The sequence below is a fragment of the Gymnoscopelus braueri genome (assembly GCF_963280865.1).
Source record: "Gymnoscopelus braueri genome assembly, chromosome: 17".
In the NCBI taxonomy this organism is placed as follows: Eukaryota; Metazoa; Chordata; class Actinopteri; order Myctophiformes; family Myctophidae; genus Gymnoscopelus; species Gymnoscopelus braueri.
The window spans coordinates 34952123-34972117 of NC_137617.1; the positions used below are offsets into that span (position 1 = coordinate 34952123).

A 19995-nucleotide genomic window follows, 5' to 3' on the forward strand; every position below is an offset into this window, starting at 1 on the left:
TAATTTATTCAACCATCTATTTATGTATATGCTATTCGGTCTGTTTTTCTTTTTTGGCTGCAACATAAAGAACTCAATAGCTAGGAAGGTGCAATTCTATTCTGTATATCCTCAGTTGCTAACGTATACCTTCTTTTTCTCTGTATATTATATATAGTCTATGTTTTCTACCACTGCTCATACACGTATGAGTATGTGACAAATAAAGTCTGCGGATTTGAATTTTGAATTTGAATGTTATCAGTGACCTGTGAGGTGCTTACATAGCCGTGATAAGGACACATTTTAACTCTGCATGGTGTGTGGGGTGCAAACAAGCATTGATGTAAACAGTGGAAATGAATGCCCTTCCTTATAAACTCTACTACAGGATACATTCAGTAGTCTTGAAGGACCACAAATGTCTCCACTTTTAACAACACTGCAGACAAATCTAACATACCTATGCTTGAGTATGTCCCTTACATTAAAACAGCAGAGATTTTTGATTTGCTCATTTCCATTCATGACTAATGCAAATGATAAGACAAAGTTCAACTGTGGCAAAGTAAACCAAATTCCACAGGTGTGTCATGATTGTTTGTTTTGTATGAGACCATGACCACACCTAGTCAAAGTTGTAGTGTAGCACGTTAGGGCTTGATCATTTCCAATCTGGTCCCACATGGTGGAACAAAGACTTTTCCTATGACATAACACTGGGAAATACGAGAGAAAGGCCTGGAAACTGAATGGAAAGGGAAGGGTGCAAGTGAAAAGAAAACAAACAACATTTCTCTGAGGGAAGCGAGTGAGTGTGAATCCAGAACCTCAAGACATGGAACCTTCTTCACCAATTGACCAGTGGGACTCAACACTTCAAACTCAAGACCCGGACCCGGTACTGGTTTGGGCCCCCAGCGGCAAACGGCTGCTCTCTGGACTGCTGGGTCTCAACGTGGTGCTGCTGGGGGCAGCGTTGGTGGCTGGCCAGGCCTTCAACCCTCTGGGTCTGGGTCAGGAGCCCCAGATCTTTCTGCTGCTGTTAATGGGGTGCAGTGTGAGCTGGATGCTGTGGTACCTGCTTTGGGCCAGGAAGCAACCCGGGATCTCCCCACATAAAGACCACCATGCCGGGGGGGTGACTGTCACAGGTGAGCTGTATTGATATTATTATTACTATGATGTATTTTAGTTGTTTGACATTCACAGTCCTCTTTCCCATGCCAAAGACTACAAATTGACAGAACAATTGGAAGTGTACTGGTATAAAATATGAAGAGAAATAAGATAATCATGACAGACTAGACTCACTTATCGCCATAGTCACTTTGAACATGAAAATGCAATTCCAGCATAATGTGTACTGATTGTGCTCCACTGCAACAACAGCAGCATGATCTGTTTTGTAACTGTGTCTATAGGTCACACTTCAGGTAGGAAACAAAATATGATCAAACCATTATATCAGACTATTAGTGCTAGCACCCTCAATATCCAGGTCCCTTAAAGGACCATTTCACCCATTTTCAACATGTCTTCAACATGGTTCTCACTAATGCTCATTTTAATATGGTACCATTTGTCTACTTGGTCTGTGAGGGCTGTGGGCAGTTCACTAACCCCCCTACCAGTGAGGCAGCTTGTTTTTGTATTATTTTAATGGCATGCTATAACGGCTTCCATTATAGAGCACCGAAGTCTGACGTAATTTACACATCCTAGGTTTGTCTACCTGGTTCGCGGTTTTCCACCCCCATTCTGAATCCCCATAGACGTATTTAATATCGCGTCAAATAAGAACTGTGTTCCAAAAATAAACAAATGACCCCGGCGGTTTTACTTTTATGGATATGAAGCATCAACTGACGGTGAGAAAACGCTAATGTTACTTCCGCCGAATTTGTTAGATTTTCGCCAGAAACAGACTGTATCAAATATAAGTGACTGACTATCATAAACGATACAGAACCTCCTCCCTGACAATATCGCCGAGACAGTTTGTTTATTTTTGGACCACAATTCTTATATGAGACGATTCTATGATGACCCAATGTTATTCTCCATAGCTAAATTACTTTACGAACCTGGGGATGAACGAGTGACGTCAGGACTTCTGTACTCTATAGCATGCTAACTTTCCAGGCATAGAAAGCCTGCGGTTTCTATTAGCTTGGATTCCCCATCGATGATGTCATTGGTAGACGGGTTTGTGAACTGTCCACATGGAGCCCTACCCCTGTTGAGAAACACTGAGCTACTGTTCCATGAGGGCCAACATTACCTTTGTGTCTTTTAATGATTGTTATCATTATTACTATTGTCAAGCTAAGAAAGTGATACAGTAATGTGACATTCACAAATGAGAATACATTGAAATATAGTAGGATAGTAATCATTTATGATGGCCATGTTAATATATTAAACTGTTCTCTTCTTCTGCTCACAGTGGTTCTTATGCTTTTCGCTACATTCAGTCTGCTGCTGCATGTCTTCAGAATTGGTTATTTCATCACTATGAGGCAGTGCAAACCCGCTGCTAAAGTTATCTCCCCGTTCATCGAGGCTCCATTTCTAGCACTACAGGTAATGATAATCTCATGCAGTGTCTTTATTTGCCATTTTGAGTGATAAATGGACCAAGAGGGTGATAATCTTTCTCTGAATGTGTTTTGAGTAAGGGGGGCCTATGGGTGGTATGTGATGAACACATAATAAATCAATGTGTTGTTGCCCTAATGTTACCTTGGACATGCTGCATAGAACCTCAGGCAGGCTGATATGCCTGGCTGACGTGAATATGGAAAGATGAATGCACAGATGATAATGTATCTTATATGTATTATGCTTCAAAGATGGACTGTTTGTGAGTGGTCTTATTTAGCTACTACTTTCTTCTTTTTGTAGACCTATTTACTCTGGGCTCATTCCAAAGACTGCATTCATAAGCACAAGATCATGACCAGGTATATCGATCGGTTTTCATCAAATACTTTTGTTTGGTCAGATATAAAATATTTTACAGTGCTAGTCTGAAGGTACAAGAAACATCAGTGTTTATCCAACTTTATCACTGTGTTTAGATGGTATGTGACTTGGTGTTTCCACAGGTCGGGCCTCATGGTGACCCTATGTGCAGATCTTCTTCTGTGGCTGAATGCCGTGACTGAGGACACCATCCATCAAGAGATGGAGTTAGAGAAGGAAAACAGGGATGATTTCAGCAACACTAATTTTACTGAGACATTTGAGTCCTCCAATTCAGAAGGTGCTGCACGACCGCAAATGTACCTTTGTAACATTAAGTGAAAGTAAAACTGATATGCACCCATGTCAGCCTGAATGCTATCATGTAAAACCGCTGTTATCTTAATTCCAGGTGGGGGCAATTCAACCATTTGCCAGTGCAGTGCAACTGCACTCTGCCTTATCTTCAGGAAAGGCTATGAGATTCTTTATCCTTTCAACATTGAATACTACCTGATGGCCGGCTGTATGCTTTATGTGATGTGGAAGAACGTTGGACGCAGGACGAGTCCTGGCCCTGGGGCCCATCAACATGCGTCTCAGAAGCTGACGCTACGTATTGTTCACCAAGGCGGGGTCTTATTTGGCCCTCTGCTTGGTGCCTTGGTTTTCATAACAGGAGTGGCTATTTTCATCCTCTATCAAGTTTGGGTGAACCAGCGGGAGCATCGCTTAACCGCCTTCCTGCTGTTTTACGGATACCATTTAGCCGTTATGCCCGTCATGTCTTTATGTTCCGTGCTTGGCTTGCTGGTCCACAAGCTGGAGAGGAGGGCTGAAGAGGCGGGCCACAACCCCACTCGTAGCCTGGATGTGATTCTCTTGGTGGCCGCGGCCCTGGGCCAGTTAGCCCTGTCCTACTTCTCCTTGGTGGCGGCCCTGGCGGTGGGAGCGAGTGGTACCCTGGGGAGTCTCGACCTGTCCTACTCCCTCCTCAGCCTGCTGGAACTGATGCTCCAAAACATCTTCATCATCGGGGGTCTCCACAGACATCCTAGTCTGAGCCTTGCCAAGAGGAATGGAAGGCAGAGAGGCAGCATATTTTTCGTAAGTTTACCCATATGTTTGCCCTCCGTAAGTTGAAGGTTGCTTCTGTTATTTACTATGACACTAAATTAACAACTGTTCCAAAGCCTAAGAAAAAGGCACCTGTAGCAATGCAAGAGGCAAAGACCGACATCTCACTTCTGGACAGGAACACATCAGCACCGCCTGCTGTCCAAGAAGGGGATGGTAAAACATCATGGGCTAAGAAAGCAACCCAAGAAATATGCGCTTTCCTGATCCTTTCAAATATCATGGTAAACTACTGTATTTTTATCATCATATTATCTTTCTCAGAATAAGAGGGTATAGCTTATCTATTGCTGTAACACACCATTGTTGCTTCTTCCTTTCAGCTGTGGATCATCCCTGCATTTGGAGCCCATCCACAGTTTGAGAATGGTCTGGGGAAGCAGTTCTTTGGTTTCACAGCATGGTTTGTTCTGGTAAACCTGGGCCAACCTCTAGGAGTCTTCTATAGGATGCATTCTGTAGGCGCTCTGATGGAGCTGCTCATTGCTGCCTAAAAAGCCAGTTGCATACTAACAATGACTATTTCACTTTACACTTCGAAAACAACACAATCATCTGACCTTAGACAATCGTCAAATACAGCCAGTACAATCCACTTTGAGTGTCTCAAATGACCTGCGAAATCTTCAAATTAATCACACATTTGCCCTAGAAACAAAATCTAAATCAGACTGTACTGTATATCATACTTCACATACTGTATATGAATCATTTATTGTATGCCTTCTTATGTTACAAGACAGTATTTCCTTCATGTGTTTTCTTTTTCTCAGCCCATATCAAATGCCATCAACATTTTTTATCTGACTGAATACAGAACCTTATTCACATTTTCATCATGTTTGTGTGCTCTCTTATAGATCTCTGGGTGACCTTTCTGTCCCCATTTCTCTCAGGTTTCAGTTCATTAGGAAAGGCCAAGTTTCCCTTTTAGAAAGATGCAAAAGGCTCCTTAATGTACAAGTAGCCTTCTTAATGCTGCTGCCAGCTGCTCTGACTGTGTCTGTTTCAAACAGTTGACAGAGGCAAAGCACTTTAAAAAAGCTGTGTAAACCCGTGTACGCAAACCTTTTGTGACTTACTGACAATAACTACTTATTGGCTAAATTAATAAATATATTTGTAATAGATTTTATATTTGAACTTTTGAATCTAAAGATTGTACAGTTCATTTGGTATTTCTTTGTTTTTACTGTACACATACAGTTTCATACAGTCCAGACAGCAAAGGATTTCTTATTGTCACTATTCTTCTGTTCGGTTCTGAACTCTGAGTGTTGGCAAAAGAGAGAGTCAATGCTTGTTTTGTTTACAATAAATGATGGCAGAATGTGAAATCTTCCTCTGAAGTCTTAATGCAGTCTTTGCTTCCCGTAAAGAAAGTAGCTGTAGATCTCACTGGTGAGTTTCGTCTAAATCCTCTGAATCTCAAAGAGTCTCACGTCAGTGTCATACCAGATTGGGGGATCCACATTCCTATGGCAACAAGAGTCAAAGAGAAAATAATGTCATTTAAAATATAATAATCTGCTTATTGCCTTAAAATAGATGGTTGTTTTCATGAGCGATGAACGATGAAATATTCATTAATATAAATGTCACAATATTCTTTCATCACTTACAAGCCCTATAAAAAAAATTGTTGTAAGTTTGTGGATCAGCTATTTCTGAAAAATGACAATATGTGGATGATTTTTGAAACATTTAACTATAACATGCCCAAAATAGGGATGGCCCGGGGAGATTTTTTTAATGTTGTCTCTACAAGTACCGCAACTGCTTCTTTACCAACATGCTTACCGTAGATAGATAACTCCCCACATGTAGGTACGGAACCACATGGCCGTGCCGTCATTCGACTGGTACTTCCTGATGAGGATGGGATGGGGGACTGGCAGGAGACCCACTAGTGTGCCGTGCTGAAGGAATTTCAGGATTTCAGACTCATCTGTTAAGCCCCTGAGAATGACACAGACCACGCTCTAATCAAAAAACAAAGTCTATACAGATCCTAAAGTAAAATGTCATATGTCCCTGCCGATCTCAGTATCTATTCTAAATCCATTTTCCATTTTAAAAGATGCATAAAATGCAAGCTGTACAACATCTTACTTGTCTATGCAGATTTTCTCCACCTGAGGAACCAGAACTTGAAGCAGTCGCATTATGGTCTGTAGAGGAAGCTTTGTCTTCCAGGACATTACCTGAAAACATGCAACGCAGCATAGCAGAACATTATATAAGAAACCACATGGAAAGAAATCCTGAAAATAAACACAGATGGAAAGATGGATAAAAATAAAGGCTGGCCCACCCAGTCCGGAGTAGCGCTCCATTTTGCGGTTGACAGGCTTGGCAGTCGACTCCTTGCTTTTTCCGAATCTGTATGAAACATCTGAACAGCAAAGCAGTTCGCAGTTACGGTATTAATTCAAACAAAGCAAAATCTCACGTACAACAAATAGAAAAATAGATTCTCTGGCCTTCACCTCATCATCTCTGTCTGTAATGGACTCTGTATCGCTGTCTCCTGTGATGCCACTACTGTCCATAGAGGTCTGTGGATGATCCTGCTGGACAGCAACCATGGTACCATCTTCACACACCTGGGACTTCTCTGTCAGCTTGTCAATTGCTAAAAGACAGTGTTCAAGGTGTTTACCAAGGTGTTTCTTATTTATCGTCACATGCATGTACAATACAGTTGTAACAATATTGCAGAAATTGCTAAAATTATTGTACTTACAGCTTCCTCAATGTAGAAGAAACATTTAAGATAGAATAAAAATATAAACGACAAACGACAATTCTATCCATCACTGATCAGATAGTAAAAATAAGTTGCATAGTCTGACTTGAGAGCAGAAAAATATAATTTATACCTGGAGTGGCCTCAAGACTGGTTTTGAGTGTGCCTGGCTCAGTGGGCACAGCAGGTGTGGAACCCTCCATGGACAAATCTTCTGTAGAGGTGGTCCTGGATATGCTGGGTGCACCCCTTTTCTTCCTCTGTAAGGCCTTCTGAATGGATGCCTTGTCAGAGGGCAGGTTGGCCAACTGGTGGAAGATGTTACGTTTGCGAATTATGGCATACACCAGGTTGCAGTTACCTGTGAGGGCACAAAATAGAAGTTATATAGCAGATTAACATAATGCATAATCCGGTCAAAGTCATATCCTGCCATTTCTAATTGGTTCGAATTACAATAATTGTCAAAAGAATGCGTTGGGTCCATCTACTTCTACACATCTTTAACCGTAAGCCAACTTTCAAAAATAGCTGATCAACAAGCTCACAATATGTGTCACCATGACACGTTGTGAGCTTGTTGATCGGTTATTATCGTTGCTGGGAAAATTCTGCCTATAAAGACATGCCGATTAAAAGTGTTTAAGTACACCATCTCTGTTCTCACCATCAAACTGATATTGTATAATGTTGTTGAAGACCTCAAGCAGGAAGAAGATCAGGTGGTGATTCTGGGAAGAGGAGAAGAGGAACCAGCTGGTAGAGAAGGCTTCCAGAAGGTGAAGAAGTTTGTTGGCTGCCACCATGGACAGACTCTTCAGATAAGGCGATACTGTTTACAAAATAGGAAGCCAAGTACATCCCAGCATGAAACAACTAATCTGGGCTGACGTAACAAAATTGTCATTTAACAACAGATGTGTCTCAGTTGCATCACTTCTCAGTCAATATACACACTGTAGCTTCCACATTCAGTCAACAGGGGGTGATATAGTATTTCACGTTTCACCTACCATTCACAATTATAGTGAGCAAGCAGTCGAAAAGGGACTGTAGGCGGTGGTGTCCACTTGTTATGATCTTGTGGAAGATCTATTGAAGAACAAATAGAGCCAATAGACGAGTCAAGCTTTCAGTGGAATACGAATTCACAGACAAAAACAGTGAGTCAAGCCTTCAGTGGGATGAAATATTCATTTACAGGAAACCCAAATGTGATGCGAGGGCACTCACCACAATAAGCAGGTCCGCATGGGTGCCTGTGAAGACAGGGATGTCCATCGGGACACGGACAGTGTAAGGCTTGTTCAGACGCACGCCAAAGTTCCTCTCTCCACTCAGCAGCAGTAGTATGAACACACCAATGTGCATGAGACCAACACGAGCTACAGAAGGGCACAAACACAAAGGCCTGCTGTAGTATAATAGCATAATGCTTTACAAACATTCTACAACATTCAAAAACAATAAAATAAACATGGAGAAAGACGCATACACGCACACACCAATGCATGCCACAAACAGCAGTGTCATAAAGACTATTTCAAGCTGAACTCCAAGCGGCCAAAACCTCATTCACTTGAATGGAGTGTTAGTTTTTCTGCAGCCAGCAACCACTGTAATTGTGTTAAATATGTTGTATTGTATTAACAGTCTCTACCATACATACAGAATTGTTCAAATGTAATTTTATTAACAAAAAAGTTATGGATTGTGGCTTTAAGAAACAAGCGCACACAAGGTTCACACAAGATAGTTTGTATGACTCACACTGGTCTGTCCTGGCTTCGTTCAGGTAAAACAGGATTGGAACCAACATGTCCAACACATCACTGCTCTTCAGCACGAAGAACAGGAATTTCTGAAACACAGATTGTTCTGTTGGGATTAAAAGTCCATAATATACATAATAACCACTTGGCATAATTTATGTTTACACTTTTTTGTTTCTTTTTTTAAAGTCCTTATTATTTGCTTGTGCTCACCACATGGAGGAGAGCAAAGCGATGATTAAATAAGTATGCACTGTAAAGATTGCATCAGACTGCAAATACTCCAGTCCAGATGGAACTGGGTCTGAGGAGAAAGTGAGCATCATCCAAGCACAGCTATTCTGCTCTTCCATTATGTCAAGATCCTGATTCCCAGTAATCTCACAGAAAATGACACTAATGTATGAAATTATGCATGTATTCTTGTCAGAAGTGAGCTGGACGTGACAAAGAATGACAGTAGACAAGCACTTGTTTTACCAAAAATGAGGGGGAAAGTGCCATGCCCCACAACACTGTCCTAGAATGGATTTTTGTTAAGTCCTTTATATTTAGTTGTATAACAATCTACAAGCTCACATTGCGGCATGACACGTTTTGAGCTTGTAGATGTGTTATGTTTCTTTTTAATTATTTTAAATAATTGCCGAAAATAGGGATGCCAGGGTTAATGTGGTAAAATAGCTTAGTTATAGAGAAGGCTGAATCACACTAAAGATCAAAGTGAGCCTGTCTTCACACCTTGTTGAAGTCACAGAGTTTCCAGAAAAGAATGAGCATCTCTTGGTGGAAGTTGATCTTCTTGGTTGAATGGGGCAGGTACGTCTGCACCAGGGGATTGTTAAGCAGCCTCCCTAGGCCTTTTAGGATGAAGCTAAAATCCTACAAACACAAACATCAGAGATGAAATGTAGTCTTATATGTACATGTATATCTTACACTGTATTCTATATCTAATGTCGCCTATTAAAAGCTAAATGGCGAGCCATATCTTACCTCCTCTCTGTGAATCCTGGACAGGTAATTTACAAAAAGATTATCAGGTCCAGCAGGCTGTCAAAAAAGTGCAAAGACAGGAATTAAAATGTCAAAATGGAAAGTGGATTCAAGAGGGTTTATTTGTCACAGCACAAACAGCGAAATATTGGTGTGGCATCCTCTGCAGACTGCAAACTATAAAATAACAATATGACAACCTGATAATAATACTGGATATAGCAACAAAAACAGATAGTACAGGTTAAGAAAAGACAAGTCAGGGTAAAGTCTTTTAGCAGCAATAATGAGTGTAGGAGAATAATCTTTTGTCTTCTTCGCTTCTACTACTGTGGGTGATCAGTACTTCAGCTTGAGACTGTAGTATCACACGTGTACGGACTTGGCTTGTGTGAGGCTAAATGCTGTATATACAACACATGAATGTAGATTACTATCATGGTTTACCTCCTGGTCCTCTGTGGGAGAGGGAGAGGGGGAGGCCGATGCGTTCAGGGCCTGGAGCGCTGCACTGGCGGCCGAGCCGGCCTCCTGCTCCAGGGTGACGATAAGGATCTGGACAGCCTGTTCGACCAGCTGCTCCCGGTGGTCAGAGAACACCAGGTGGTTGTAAGGGATGCCGTACCCCACTGGGTCGTAGGCACACACCACGTTGAGCAGCGAGGTGAACAGAGGCAGGGCATGTCTGGGGGAGGAAGGGATGAAAGAGAGGTCGAGGTCAGTGTGCACGTGCGCGTGTATGCATGTGTTGTTGTTGGAGTAGGTCTCTCGCCAGCATTGACACAGATGTTATCGGAGTTTCCACTTTATACCCGGCGTCTTTATTTTGGGCATGTCATTAATTTAAAAAACGAATGAAATGTAGAAAACAGAGAATTTCAAAGATTGTCAAATTTGTGTTTGTAAAGTGTTTTCTTTAAGTATTTTCAAAATAGTGAAAACGTGTCACAATATGACACCCTAACAATGACCCTGCTAATTCAGCTGTACAGAGGGTGGTTAATGTCACAAGTTTATTCATGCGTTAAACTTAAGTGCATTGTGTTATGAGGCGGACATGCATGCGTGTGCGCGTGTGTGCGTTACCTATTATCAGTGGAGCAGAAGAAGGTGACCCAGGGATTTAGGGTCTTGCTGTCGGAGGAAGGGGGCAGGTACATGGCCTCCGAAAAACAGGTAAGAAGCAATTTCAGCAGCTCTGACCTGAACAGGAAAAACATCAGTTGGAGCTGCATGATGAAACAACAACAACAGAAGGAAGGATAAGTGCAAGAGAAAATGAGTGGAGAAAAGAAGAGTCCTTTACCTGTGGAGGTCATGCAGGTAGTTGAACGGTGGCGACTGCGCAAAGCCAACCCCAGCCTCCCAGATGTACTCACAGCTGTCTATGGACTCCATGTCCTCTGTATCCTGTTGGAGAGGTCACAATCAGCTTCTCTATTCTGGCCTGGGCATATCATAATAGGTTAACATTCGCCGAACATAACAGATCTAGCTTATAGATTTGGAGTAGGGGGAAAAGGAGCGGACCAATTATCTATAGGCCCCTGCGGGACCCCTGTCAATGAAGGATTAAGAACGAAGTTTTCATGAACATGGTGTATTATTTTTAGCCCCACTAGGCTGTAAGGATGATAATGTCAGTGGGTCATTTGGTTAGTCAGTCTCTCTAAAACGTACTGGATTGCCATGGAATTCAATCTACTGTACACTATGGAGGATGAACTCCCCAGAGTTTGGTGATCGTATTTGGCCTTTCCTCTAGTGCCACCCTTAAGGGGTGATCACACCCGAGACTCAAGACGCATGGGCAAAAAAGTGCTTTGGGCAAAACAGCATGGTGCACCTGTGGAGCGGACCTACATGCATAACTGGTTGGTCAGATAATAAATCGTGGGGTATTGATTCAAGCAGATGTTGATTCTTGAATGTAATATAAAAATGTTGTCTGTATTTGCCATTGTACCTCGGTTCCTACCACATCTACCAGCATCAAAACAGGAATGAGTGGTGCAGCTCCACATCCTGCACTCAAAAGCTGAGAATATTTTTTACTTTTATGGTTTACATTATTTGTTAAACATTCAATGAATTACCCCCGTCCTCTGGGGCAGCTAGCAGGACCTAGAATCTTTTAAAATAGCCTTTAAAGCCTCCGCAAGAGCCCATGAAATGAATTGGCAGCACCTAGGTCAAGAACAAACAGTCACTTATGCCTCAGTAAAAGTAGCAGACAGGCTCAGCATGGTGACTGTGCTAGTAAGAGCAGGATTATGTAATGAAGGGCTGAATGCAGTTTGTGGCTTATCAGTCCTCAATGAGTGACTGATGAATTGTGGTAGCCTACTTGCAGTCAAATGTGAGTAGTATACAAACTTTAGGTGTTGCTACTGGGGAGGGCAAATGGGTACACACAGTAATATAATGTACAGGGACTCATAAGCGTGTTTTTTTTTACACTCAGACTTTACTGTGTACATACAGTACATGTTTCATCATTCACAATTGTTGGCAGCAGCAGCACTAGTACTAGATGAGTATTCCTGAATTAAATTATAACTTCAAGCTAAGTGTCCACATACAGACACACTGCAATGCTAGATTACACACTGACACTACACAGTAACATCTGCAGAGAGTGTACAAAATAAATGTAACCAAACGTAACATTTGTACACTCTCAGAGTTAAATTAACACTGAGGATTTTACTGTGCCATGAACAGTAGCAGTGTTAACACTTACTCCTACCATGTGATTCAATGAGTGCTGACAATATCCATGTATGACACCTCAGCAGAGATATCTACAGCTATTTGAATACACTCGTTGCTCTGAAAGGGCACCATGCCATCGACTTGCACACAAAGGCTCCTTCGTACGAGCGTTTACTTTGCACCCATCCAGCTGAAAGCTTAACCACATTAACCCTGGAGTCCCTATTTGGGGAATGCCATTATTTTCCCCCCCAAAAAACAAACAAAATTGTTCAGATATCTTCAAAAAATTATATATTTTAAGAAATTGAAAAATGTGCGATGGCTTGTGAGCTTGGAGATCGACTTCGAACAGCCGGCTTAAGTGGTTAAATACGACGCATTCAAGGAGGCCCAGAAAATTCACAGCATGCGTCCAGTAACTCTGCGTGTGTGTGTGTGTGTGTGTGTGCGCATGTGTGTGTACGCGTGCGTGCGTGTGTGCGTGCGTGTGTACGCGAGTGTGCGTGTGTGTGTCCTTGAACCCATGGGGACAAATAACAGCCCCTGGCCATTTTCCAGCCTCTACGACACAGTTTCACACATGCTCCATTAAGTGTGACATTTTCTTGAGGTGATTGTGAGTGCTGAGCGGGTGGCGGTCAGAGGCAGAAGAACCCTGTTGGGAGACCATTTTCTCTCACACACTACACATCCACAGGTGTTTGCTTAGCGTGGATAAGACGTGTCCGCCCTCCTGTCCTCAGCCCAGTTGACAAATACGGCCATGGGCCACTCCTGTGTCTCACACAGGGGAGACTCATTGGAGTCACTCATTAACTGTGGCCGACAGCTCAAGAGGTTTGTGTGAAGGAGGAGAGAACAGTGTTAACAGGTACACGCCACAGGGATAAACAGAAGGGACTTAAACACACCACTCTAATGCCTGCTCTACATTAACAGAGAATATTGACTATTGACATTGATGTAGCTTAGAGGCTACACCAATGTACACACAGCTCAATGAAGCCAGCTGCCTTCTGTGTAACACTGCTTTTTCAAGCTTTTTTTTTTATTATTGGGGGAAAAGCGAATCGCTTTTTAGATCAATCGAAGCAATGACCAAGACCAACCTACTACTAGCTACACCCCATCTGTGGCAAACCAACAGATACTGCCACTGTGCCCTGTGCTCTGGGAATAAAATGGTTGTGGGTGTGGAGGTAAGAGGTGGGGCTTGAAGTTCAGGGAGTCCTGGATTGTCCCTCTCTCCCTTGTACAGATTTGATAAGCTCCAGATTCGGGGACTGCGCTTGAGTTAACCTTTTTGGAAATCTGACCTAGACTAAAGTGAAAGATTAGGCCCAACAGTGGTGCTTGAAAGGTCATGGGGTCAACAAATTCAGTAGGGGCCACCATCTGGGAAGCGCAGAGCAAATTTCATGGCAATCCAGCCAGTAATTTCTGAGACACTTTGTTTTGGACAAAAGTGGTTGACGGACCGACCGACCGACATACCAGACTGATAACGAACATCCTTAGGAACGGCTAGCGGAGCTAAAGACGTCATTCCCAGCGTCTAATAAACTATCCAAAGGAAATACCATCCCAATTCATCATAACTGGATACTTAATATTGAGCTTGGTGTTTTGGCACTGGATGCTCCGTAATGAGGTTAGTTCAGGCAGGCATATTTAAGTGTCTGCCATACATAAAGTGCACTCACTGCGCTGCCCTTCCTGTGGCTCTGGACGGTGAAGTCTGGACAGAAAAGGAGGTCCGCTATGGCCAGCAGGAGGGACTCGGCCAGGGGCCGCGCTCCGTCATCGTCGCTTTCATCCAAACGCTGAAACACACAGGTTAAAAAGGGGTCAAACTCAAGGTTTTTAACCACACGGCATCATTTATTTTATTACCTCAGCAATCAAATCAGTTTGTAACAACAGTATGTGAGAAACTTCCTGGAGAGCCATTACACATACCATCATACCAACCAACGCTGGCACACAATTCCATAACATTAACCACTTTCAACCATCCTTATTTTGGGCATGTCATTATACTGTAAATAGTCACAAATAAAATTTAGATCTCATTTAGACCATTGCCCAATGAAGTATAACCCCTTTGCTTATTCCCAAATACAGCTCTGTATTTTACTCACACTTTAATTAGAGGTTATTTAATACCTCCCTAATTCAACCACTGGCCAGGAGGAGTGGGAGACACAATATGGGCAGTGTTCAGAGCATGGTCCCCTCTAGACTAGGTAACAGGAGACCCATGTGGCCAAGTACACTGCAAAACCCTGTGTCTCAATGCAACCCTGAGAGTGTAAGAATGGCCCTTACACTCCCAGTTAACCCATTAAGACCTGAGGCGATTCTTTAAAAAAAATCTAAATCATAACAGTTTTTGGAAAAAAATCTAAACATTTTCTTTTCACGATTTTTCAAAAATAGCAGATCTACAAGCTCATAGCGCGGCACTCGGTGCCGCGCTATGAGCTTGTATATCTGCTATTTTTGAATAGCCAAAGAAATCTAAAGTGACACTGATGCGTTCCAGGTCTTATGAATACTCAGGATTTTGCAGATTATGGTGGGGGATACAGTCACTGTCCTCAGAGAGCCTAGCTCGAGACAGAGACCTCTGCATTGGTCTCAATTTTAACACCCATGCTTTCAAAGTGTGAGAACACTTTGAGATCTCCAGACAACACAGTCACTTCCTAGCAATTCACAACTGAGGCTCTCAAATGGCCCAGATGCTTAGATCTCCAAACTGCTGAAACAGGTGCCGACAGATAACTACGTTGACAGTCGGAGGATGAATAGAATTTCTCTATCTGCTGCTTTCAGGTCATTGGAAGGTAACACAACTAGTAGTAACATTAGATCTATGTGTAAATGCTACAATTAATTTGCATATTTGTCTACTAACTAACCACTTAAGCCCTATCTTATAATTTGCCATACAATGGTGTTTCACAGTGAAAATATGCGACACACTGTGAGTTTGTATATTAGTTATTTTTGACAATTCGACAATTTTTACCTATAAATGACATTCCAAAAATCCAGTAGTAGCCTAAGTCTGTGAAATGCAGCAGAAATATGTCACGTGGGAAGACACAGCCTCATCTTATTTATCAGGAGAACCTCCAAATGTCAATATGATACAATAACCCTGACTACAAGAAGAAACAGTTCTGCCATTTTAAAGTAAATGAATAAAGAATTAAAGTGGTTGTTGAGATAAGAACTTCAAAACAGGTGCTGTTTTTTTAGCGACATCAATACAACATTTACACAGCAGCAGGCACACAAATACGGATTGTTTTGTTATTTAACCAGGACTTATTGCAATCCTATCCTGTTAAGTGTTCAATCAAATGTTTGAAGTGGCAACATATTGCTACCCAGTGGGCCATATGAGCTTAAAAATGTCTAGTCGTCATGTAATATTGTTACTGTGATTAATGAAACCTGGTATAATTGCTCACATAATGTAAATTTAATTATTTTCACATCCCCTCGGCAACAGGGGAAAGAAGGCAACATACTGTACAGGGGGAAGTGAGTGACAGAATGGATATCATTATGCAAGAATTAATTTAACTCGTTACACTACTCTGGATTTTGCCATATTCTTGCTTTGACTGATCCATTATGCTTCTGTCCTGAGTCCCACCGTCTTACCCCAGATCTGCCAGCCCCGGGAACACTGGACCAGAAGAAGCCTCTCCAGTCTGCGTCCTCAAAGATGTACGGCAGGATGCGTGTGAGGAGGCGGGTGCAGTTCAGGACGGTCTGCTTCTCCCTCTCTGAAGGAGTGCCAGACTCTGCTCCCTGGACCAGCTTTTCTACTGCCTTTGAAACGGAGAACAGCAGACTGCAGTTAGCCACACGATAGGCAGTAAACAATAGAGCGAGCACTGAAAGAAGCAGGGGGATGTCACAAGGGTCCAGAAAAAAAAAACAGCTTGACTTGTTTTTGAATGATTTCATCCAGTAGTTAATGCAATTACATGGTTGTGTTGAAAGAAGAGGTAACCTGATCATTGGGTTCGCTCTGTCAGCTGCTATGACTCCAGCTTGTAATACAATGTGCCATTCTGTGTTTAAATCACATTTAAAACTGCCCAAAGATGTTCTGAGATGTTCTTTATCAGACAGAGACAGATCTGTTCTGCACATACGGTTCCATTTGGTTCCATTTTAACACTTTTGGAGAAGTGAAATTAACATTTTGATCGATTTTATTGTGTGGAGTCTTTGGTATGATAGATTTGGAAAAGTCTTGTCTTGCACTGTCTGTAATAATGTAGCACACTGTAAACATACATAATGTAACATAACGTGCATTCTAGACACTTTTGTTATGTATGTGATGCTGTATTATACTTTGTAGCATTCTTCCAAATACAGCTGTTTTGACCCTGTATATACTCAAGACCCTCAGTGTGGGAACAACAAACACCTGCATTCCTGTTACCAAGACTGTATCCAAGGCTAGACAATAGATCCACTAGTAAGACTAGTAAGACTATCGGGGGTGAACAGAGACACGTCATGCCATGCAAATATGCACTTCCTGCACCTTACTGGCAAAAACAAGTCTCCCACTGTAGAGAATTCCTTCAATGAGTATTACCTTATAGCAGAGGGTTGCCAGATTTGAGGGGGATTCCTCTCTGACAGCTCGTATCTCAGCTGCGGGCACGAGGGCAAAAACATCCTGGACCGTGGTGGACGCGTCGGCCCAGAACTGGTCCCAGAAGGCATCGTCTGTGGCTTCGACAGGCTGGGCATGAATGGGACAAAAAACACAGCTTTGTGGTCATTCTCATAACGAGCTTTCTCTGAGTGCATATGCCTGTATGTGTCTCTGTGTGGGAACGTACATGAGCTTGACACAAGCACAGAATCACTGGGGACTATTTAATTCTTATCAACACAACCAACTCCTCCACTGTTGTATGACATAGCGTTCTCCCAATGGCCGATGAGTGGCACAGTGGGTGTGACGCTATATTATTCTCGGCTGCCCAGGTCCTAGAAGTAGAAGAAACTATAGAGTGTGATGTGTTGCCATTTGTTTTGTAAACATCAGGGAAGCCAAGTCACACAAAATAAGTAATCCATTAATGTCATTGTGGATTTGAGTTTAGAAATATCCTTCATGTTGTTCAAAGAATGACAAGGGAGAACAACTGTTCTTGACTACAATAAGATCCACACTCAACCAGACTATATCACAATATCTGAAAGTGCATAAAATAAAATGTAATAAACCCCAAAACAAAAACATCCCAGGCCTGCATCTAGAATGACTGAGTTTAGCATCATCTCACCAGGTCCACCTTAAATGCACCTGCTCGTCAACATAACACGTTTGTCTTTGCCATTACAAAATAATTTAACTACGTGTACATACAGCATAATATATAATATACTTTCATATCATACTCAAACAACAGTAGCTGTAAAAAGGTCAAGGACTAGGTTCAACTAGGGTCTGGGGACCTTAGTATAATTTGATTTTCAATTGGAATTAACTTTTTTTTTTTAAACATTTTTTCTGATTTTCGTTTCAGAACAAAAATATTTTTTAAATTATTTGTTTAAGTCAATTCCAATTGAAAATCAAATTATACTAAGATCCCCAGACCAACTAGAATGACTACGTGTCAGCTCCAAATAATGGCAAAGCATCCCCCTATCAACAAGATAATGTAAAGAAAAAAATACATCATAACCAGTAAACAATTTAGAATAAAAGTAGCCTATATCTCTCAATTCAAACTCCGTTCAAATTCAACCCTTTTTTTGGTTAATTTTCTTAATATCCTACAGCGCGTCATCCAGGCTGCAATTTAAAGGCTTACCTGCTACCATCTGGCAGCCGAACTTTAATCTACACACAAAGACAAAACTGACCATAAATACACAATCTATAAGCGTTAAATGTTTTTGGAAGTGTTTGTATATATTTTGTTAAACAAACCTGTGTCTTGGTTGTGAGTTGGATCACTGCTTTTCTGAAGTGGAGTTTGGAGTCACCGTTTCCCATTCTTTCTCCTCTACTCCGTTGGTTTGGGTTTGCGGTGTGTGTGTGTGTGTGATCGGTGCGTCTCTCCTCATCCACCACAGTCTGACTCTGAGTTGAGTTCAGCCTGCAGGCAGGCAGCAGGTCTCATGCTGCTTGGACGTACCACGGTGTCGCGCGCCGAAATACCCCGATCTACAAGCGCACAACCCGCCGCGGCAGCAGCGCCTTGTGAGTTTGTAGATCGGTTGTTTTCAGCAGCTGCGCTCTCCCACTGCGTTGCCTTTCAGCTGTGAGCAGGATCCACACACGGGAGACTTCCGGGATCCCATTATGTACATATTTGCTCTCATTTACATTCATTTAGGATTCAATTACAACAAGGGAAACAAACAGCATTGGCGACGCAGGTTGACCTCAGTTTAAACCCATCATTATAAAAGTGTATTGTAAATTAATATAATACTATGTGTGATGTTAGTGGATGAGCAATTAAGGGCTCAAGTGATTTTATGGATGATGAGCACAGACTCAACTTCAAGCAAGTGATTGAGCAAAGAATTCTGTTCTGGATGAGTGCAAACGAACACTTGACAAGATAAAACAGTTACTTTTATTATATACTTTTGGTTACCTTTTTAGCCACGCCGTTTCCCCGGGGAGTTGGACGGCATCACAAGCTCAGACCCCCGGGGGGGGGGGGAGGGTCTCGCCAAGGGGGGAGTTAAGTATTTGTTTTAAACCCATCATCTTGTATAATGTTGTTGTGTAACTTTGTGTTTACATAGGCCTGTATTTTATGTGGTTTTAATTGAATGGGGCAGTGCAGGGGTGTGTGTGCGTGTGTGTGTGTGTGTGTGTGTGTGTGTGTGTGTGTGTGTGTGTGTGTGTGTGTGTGGGGGGGGGGGGGTTCTCTTAACCAGTGGTGGAAAGAGTACTCAATTATTTTTACTTCAGTATAAGTACTGCAATCTAGAAATACTCTGAAAAGTACTTCAAGGTCCCATTTCACAAGTTTTCACATGTATAAAATGTATACAAAAACTTGAAAATAGCACCACATATACTGACATTATTTCTCAATTCTTGGTTTGTACAATGCTTCAAATCAATTTCTTGGACTCAAAATCAATTAACTGTATTAAATAACAATGGAAAACTGATCAACTGCTATGGACGTTTTGCAGCTAGGGACCAACCAAATAGTGATTATACCTTCTTTTTTTTGGTCAGCTGTTGAAGCTATATGGCCTTTCCCTTCGGTATCCAAAAACAAAAGAGGCCTGGATGATGGTCCTGGAAAATAAAACAAAATCTTGTGTAAAATGATGGTTAGACAGTACACCAAAATAGTTCATTTATTGTAATTCTCAAATCAAAGTGATTCTACCTTTTGGCTAGCTCTTGGTTTCTGGGTAAAGGCCCAGGCTGGCAGATTACAGTAAGGCCTGGCTGCTGGTCCTGGAAAACAAAACATAACAAAACAAAATAAAATGATCTTGTATAAAATGGTTAGACAGTACACCAACATTCTGCAGTCTGCCTATGATATTGTGCAACACCTTGTGTGGCCTAAAGAGGGTGCTAGAGGAAAGGTTATGCTGTTGCTCAAATAGTTAGGATGAGCATGAAAGCACTCAGCAAGTTTA

At 42.0% G+C, this 19995-nt stretch overlaps 2 protein-coding genes across 2 annotated transcripts; one reads left to right on the top strand and one right to left on the bottom strand.

The window, feature by feature from the left end:
- Positions 1–643: 643 nt before the first annotated feature.
- On the top strand, positions 644–4876 carry LOC308105294 (proton channel OTOP3-like). The gene is made up of 7 exons (XM_080455947.1): positions 644–1133; positions 2429–2565; positions 2887–2945; positions 3090–3247; positions 3359–4053; positions 4140–4307; positions 4407–4876. Exons 1-7 carry the CDS (start codon positions 818–820, stop codon positions 4575–4577), a joined length of 1704 nt encoding a protein of 567 aa, XP_080312073.1. The 5' UTR covers positions 644–817; the 3' UTR covers positions 4578–4876.
- Positions 4877–5420: 544 nt separating this feature from the next.
- hid1b (HID1 domain containing b) lies at positions 5421–18449 on the bottom strand. The gene is made up of 19 exons (XM_080455946.1): positions 18305–18449; positions 16952–17101; positions 15997–16167; positions 14022–14141; positions 10907–11010; positions 10687–10803; positions 10048–10285; positions 9601–9657; positions 9346–9486; positions 8603–8693; positions 8066–8217; positions 7846–7924; positions 7500–7664; positions 6966–7193; positions 6573–6718; positions 6398–6478; positions 6196–6287; positions 5884–6042; positions 5421–5559 (listed from the first exon to the last, which is right to left on the bottom strand). The coding sequence occupies exons 1-19, from the start codon at positions 18368–18370 to the stop codon at positions 5496–5498; spliced, it is 2421 nt and encodes an 806-aa protein (XP_080312072.1). The 5' UTR covers positions 18371–18449; the 3' UTR covers positions 5421–5495.
- Between the last annotated feature and the right edge of the window lie 1546 nt (positions 18450–19995).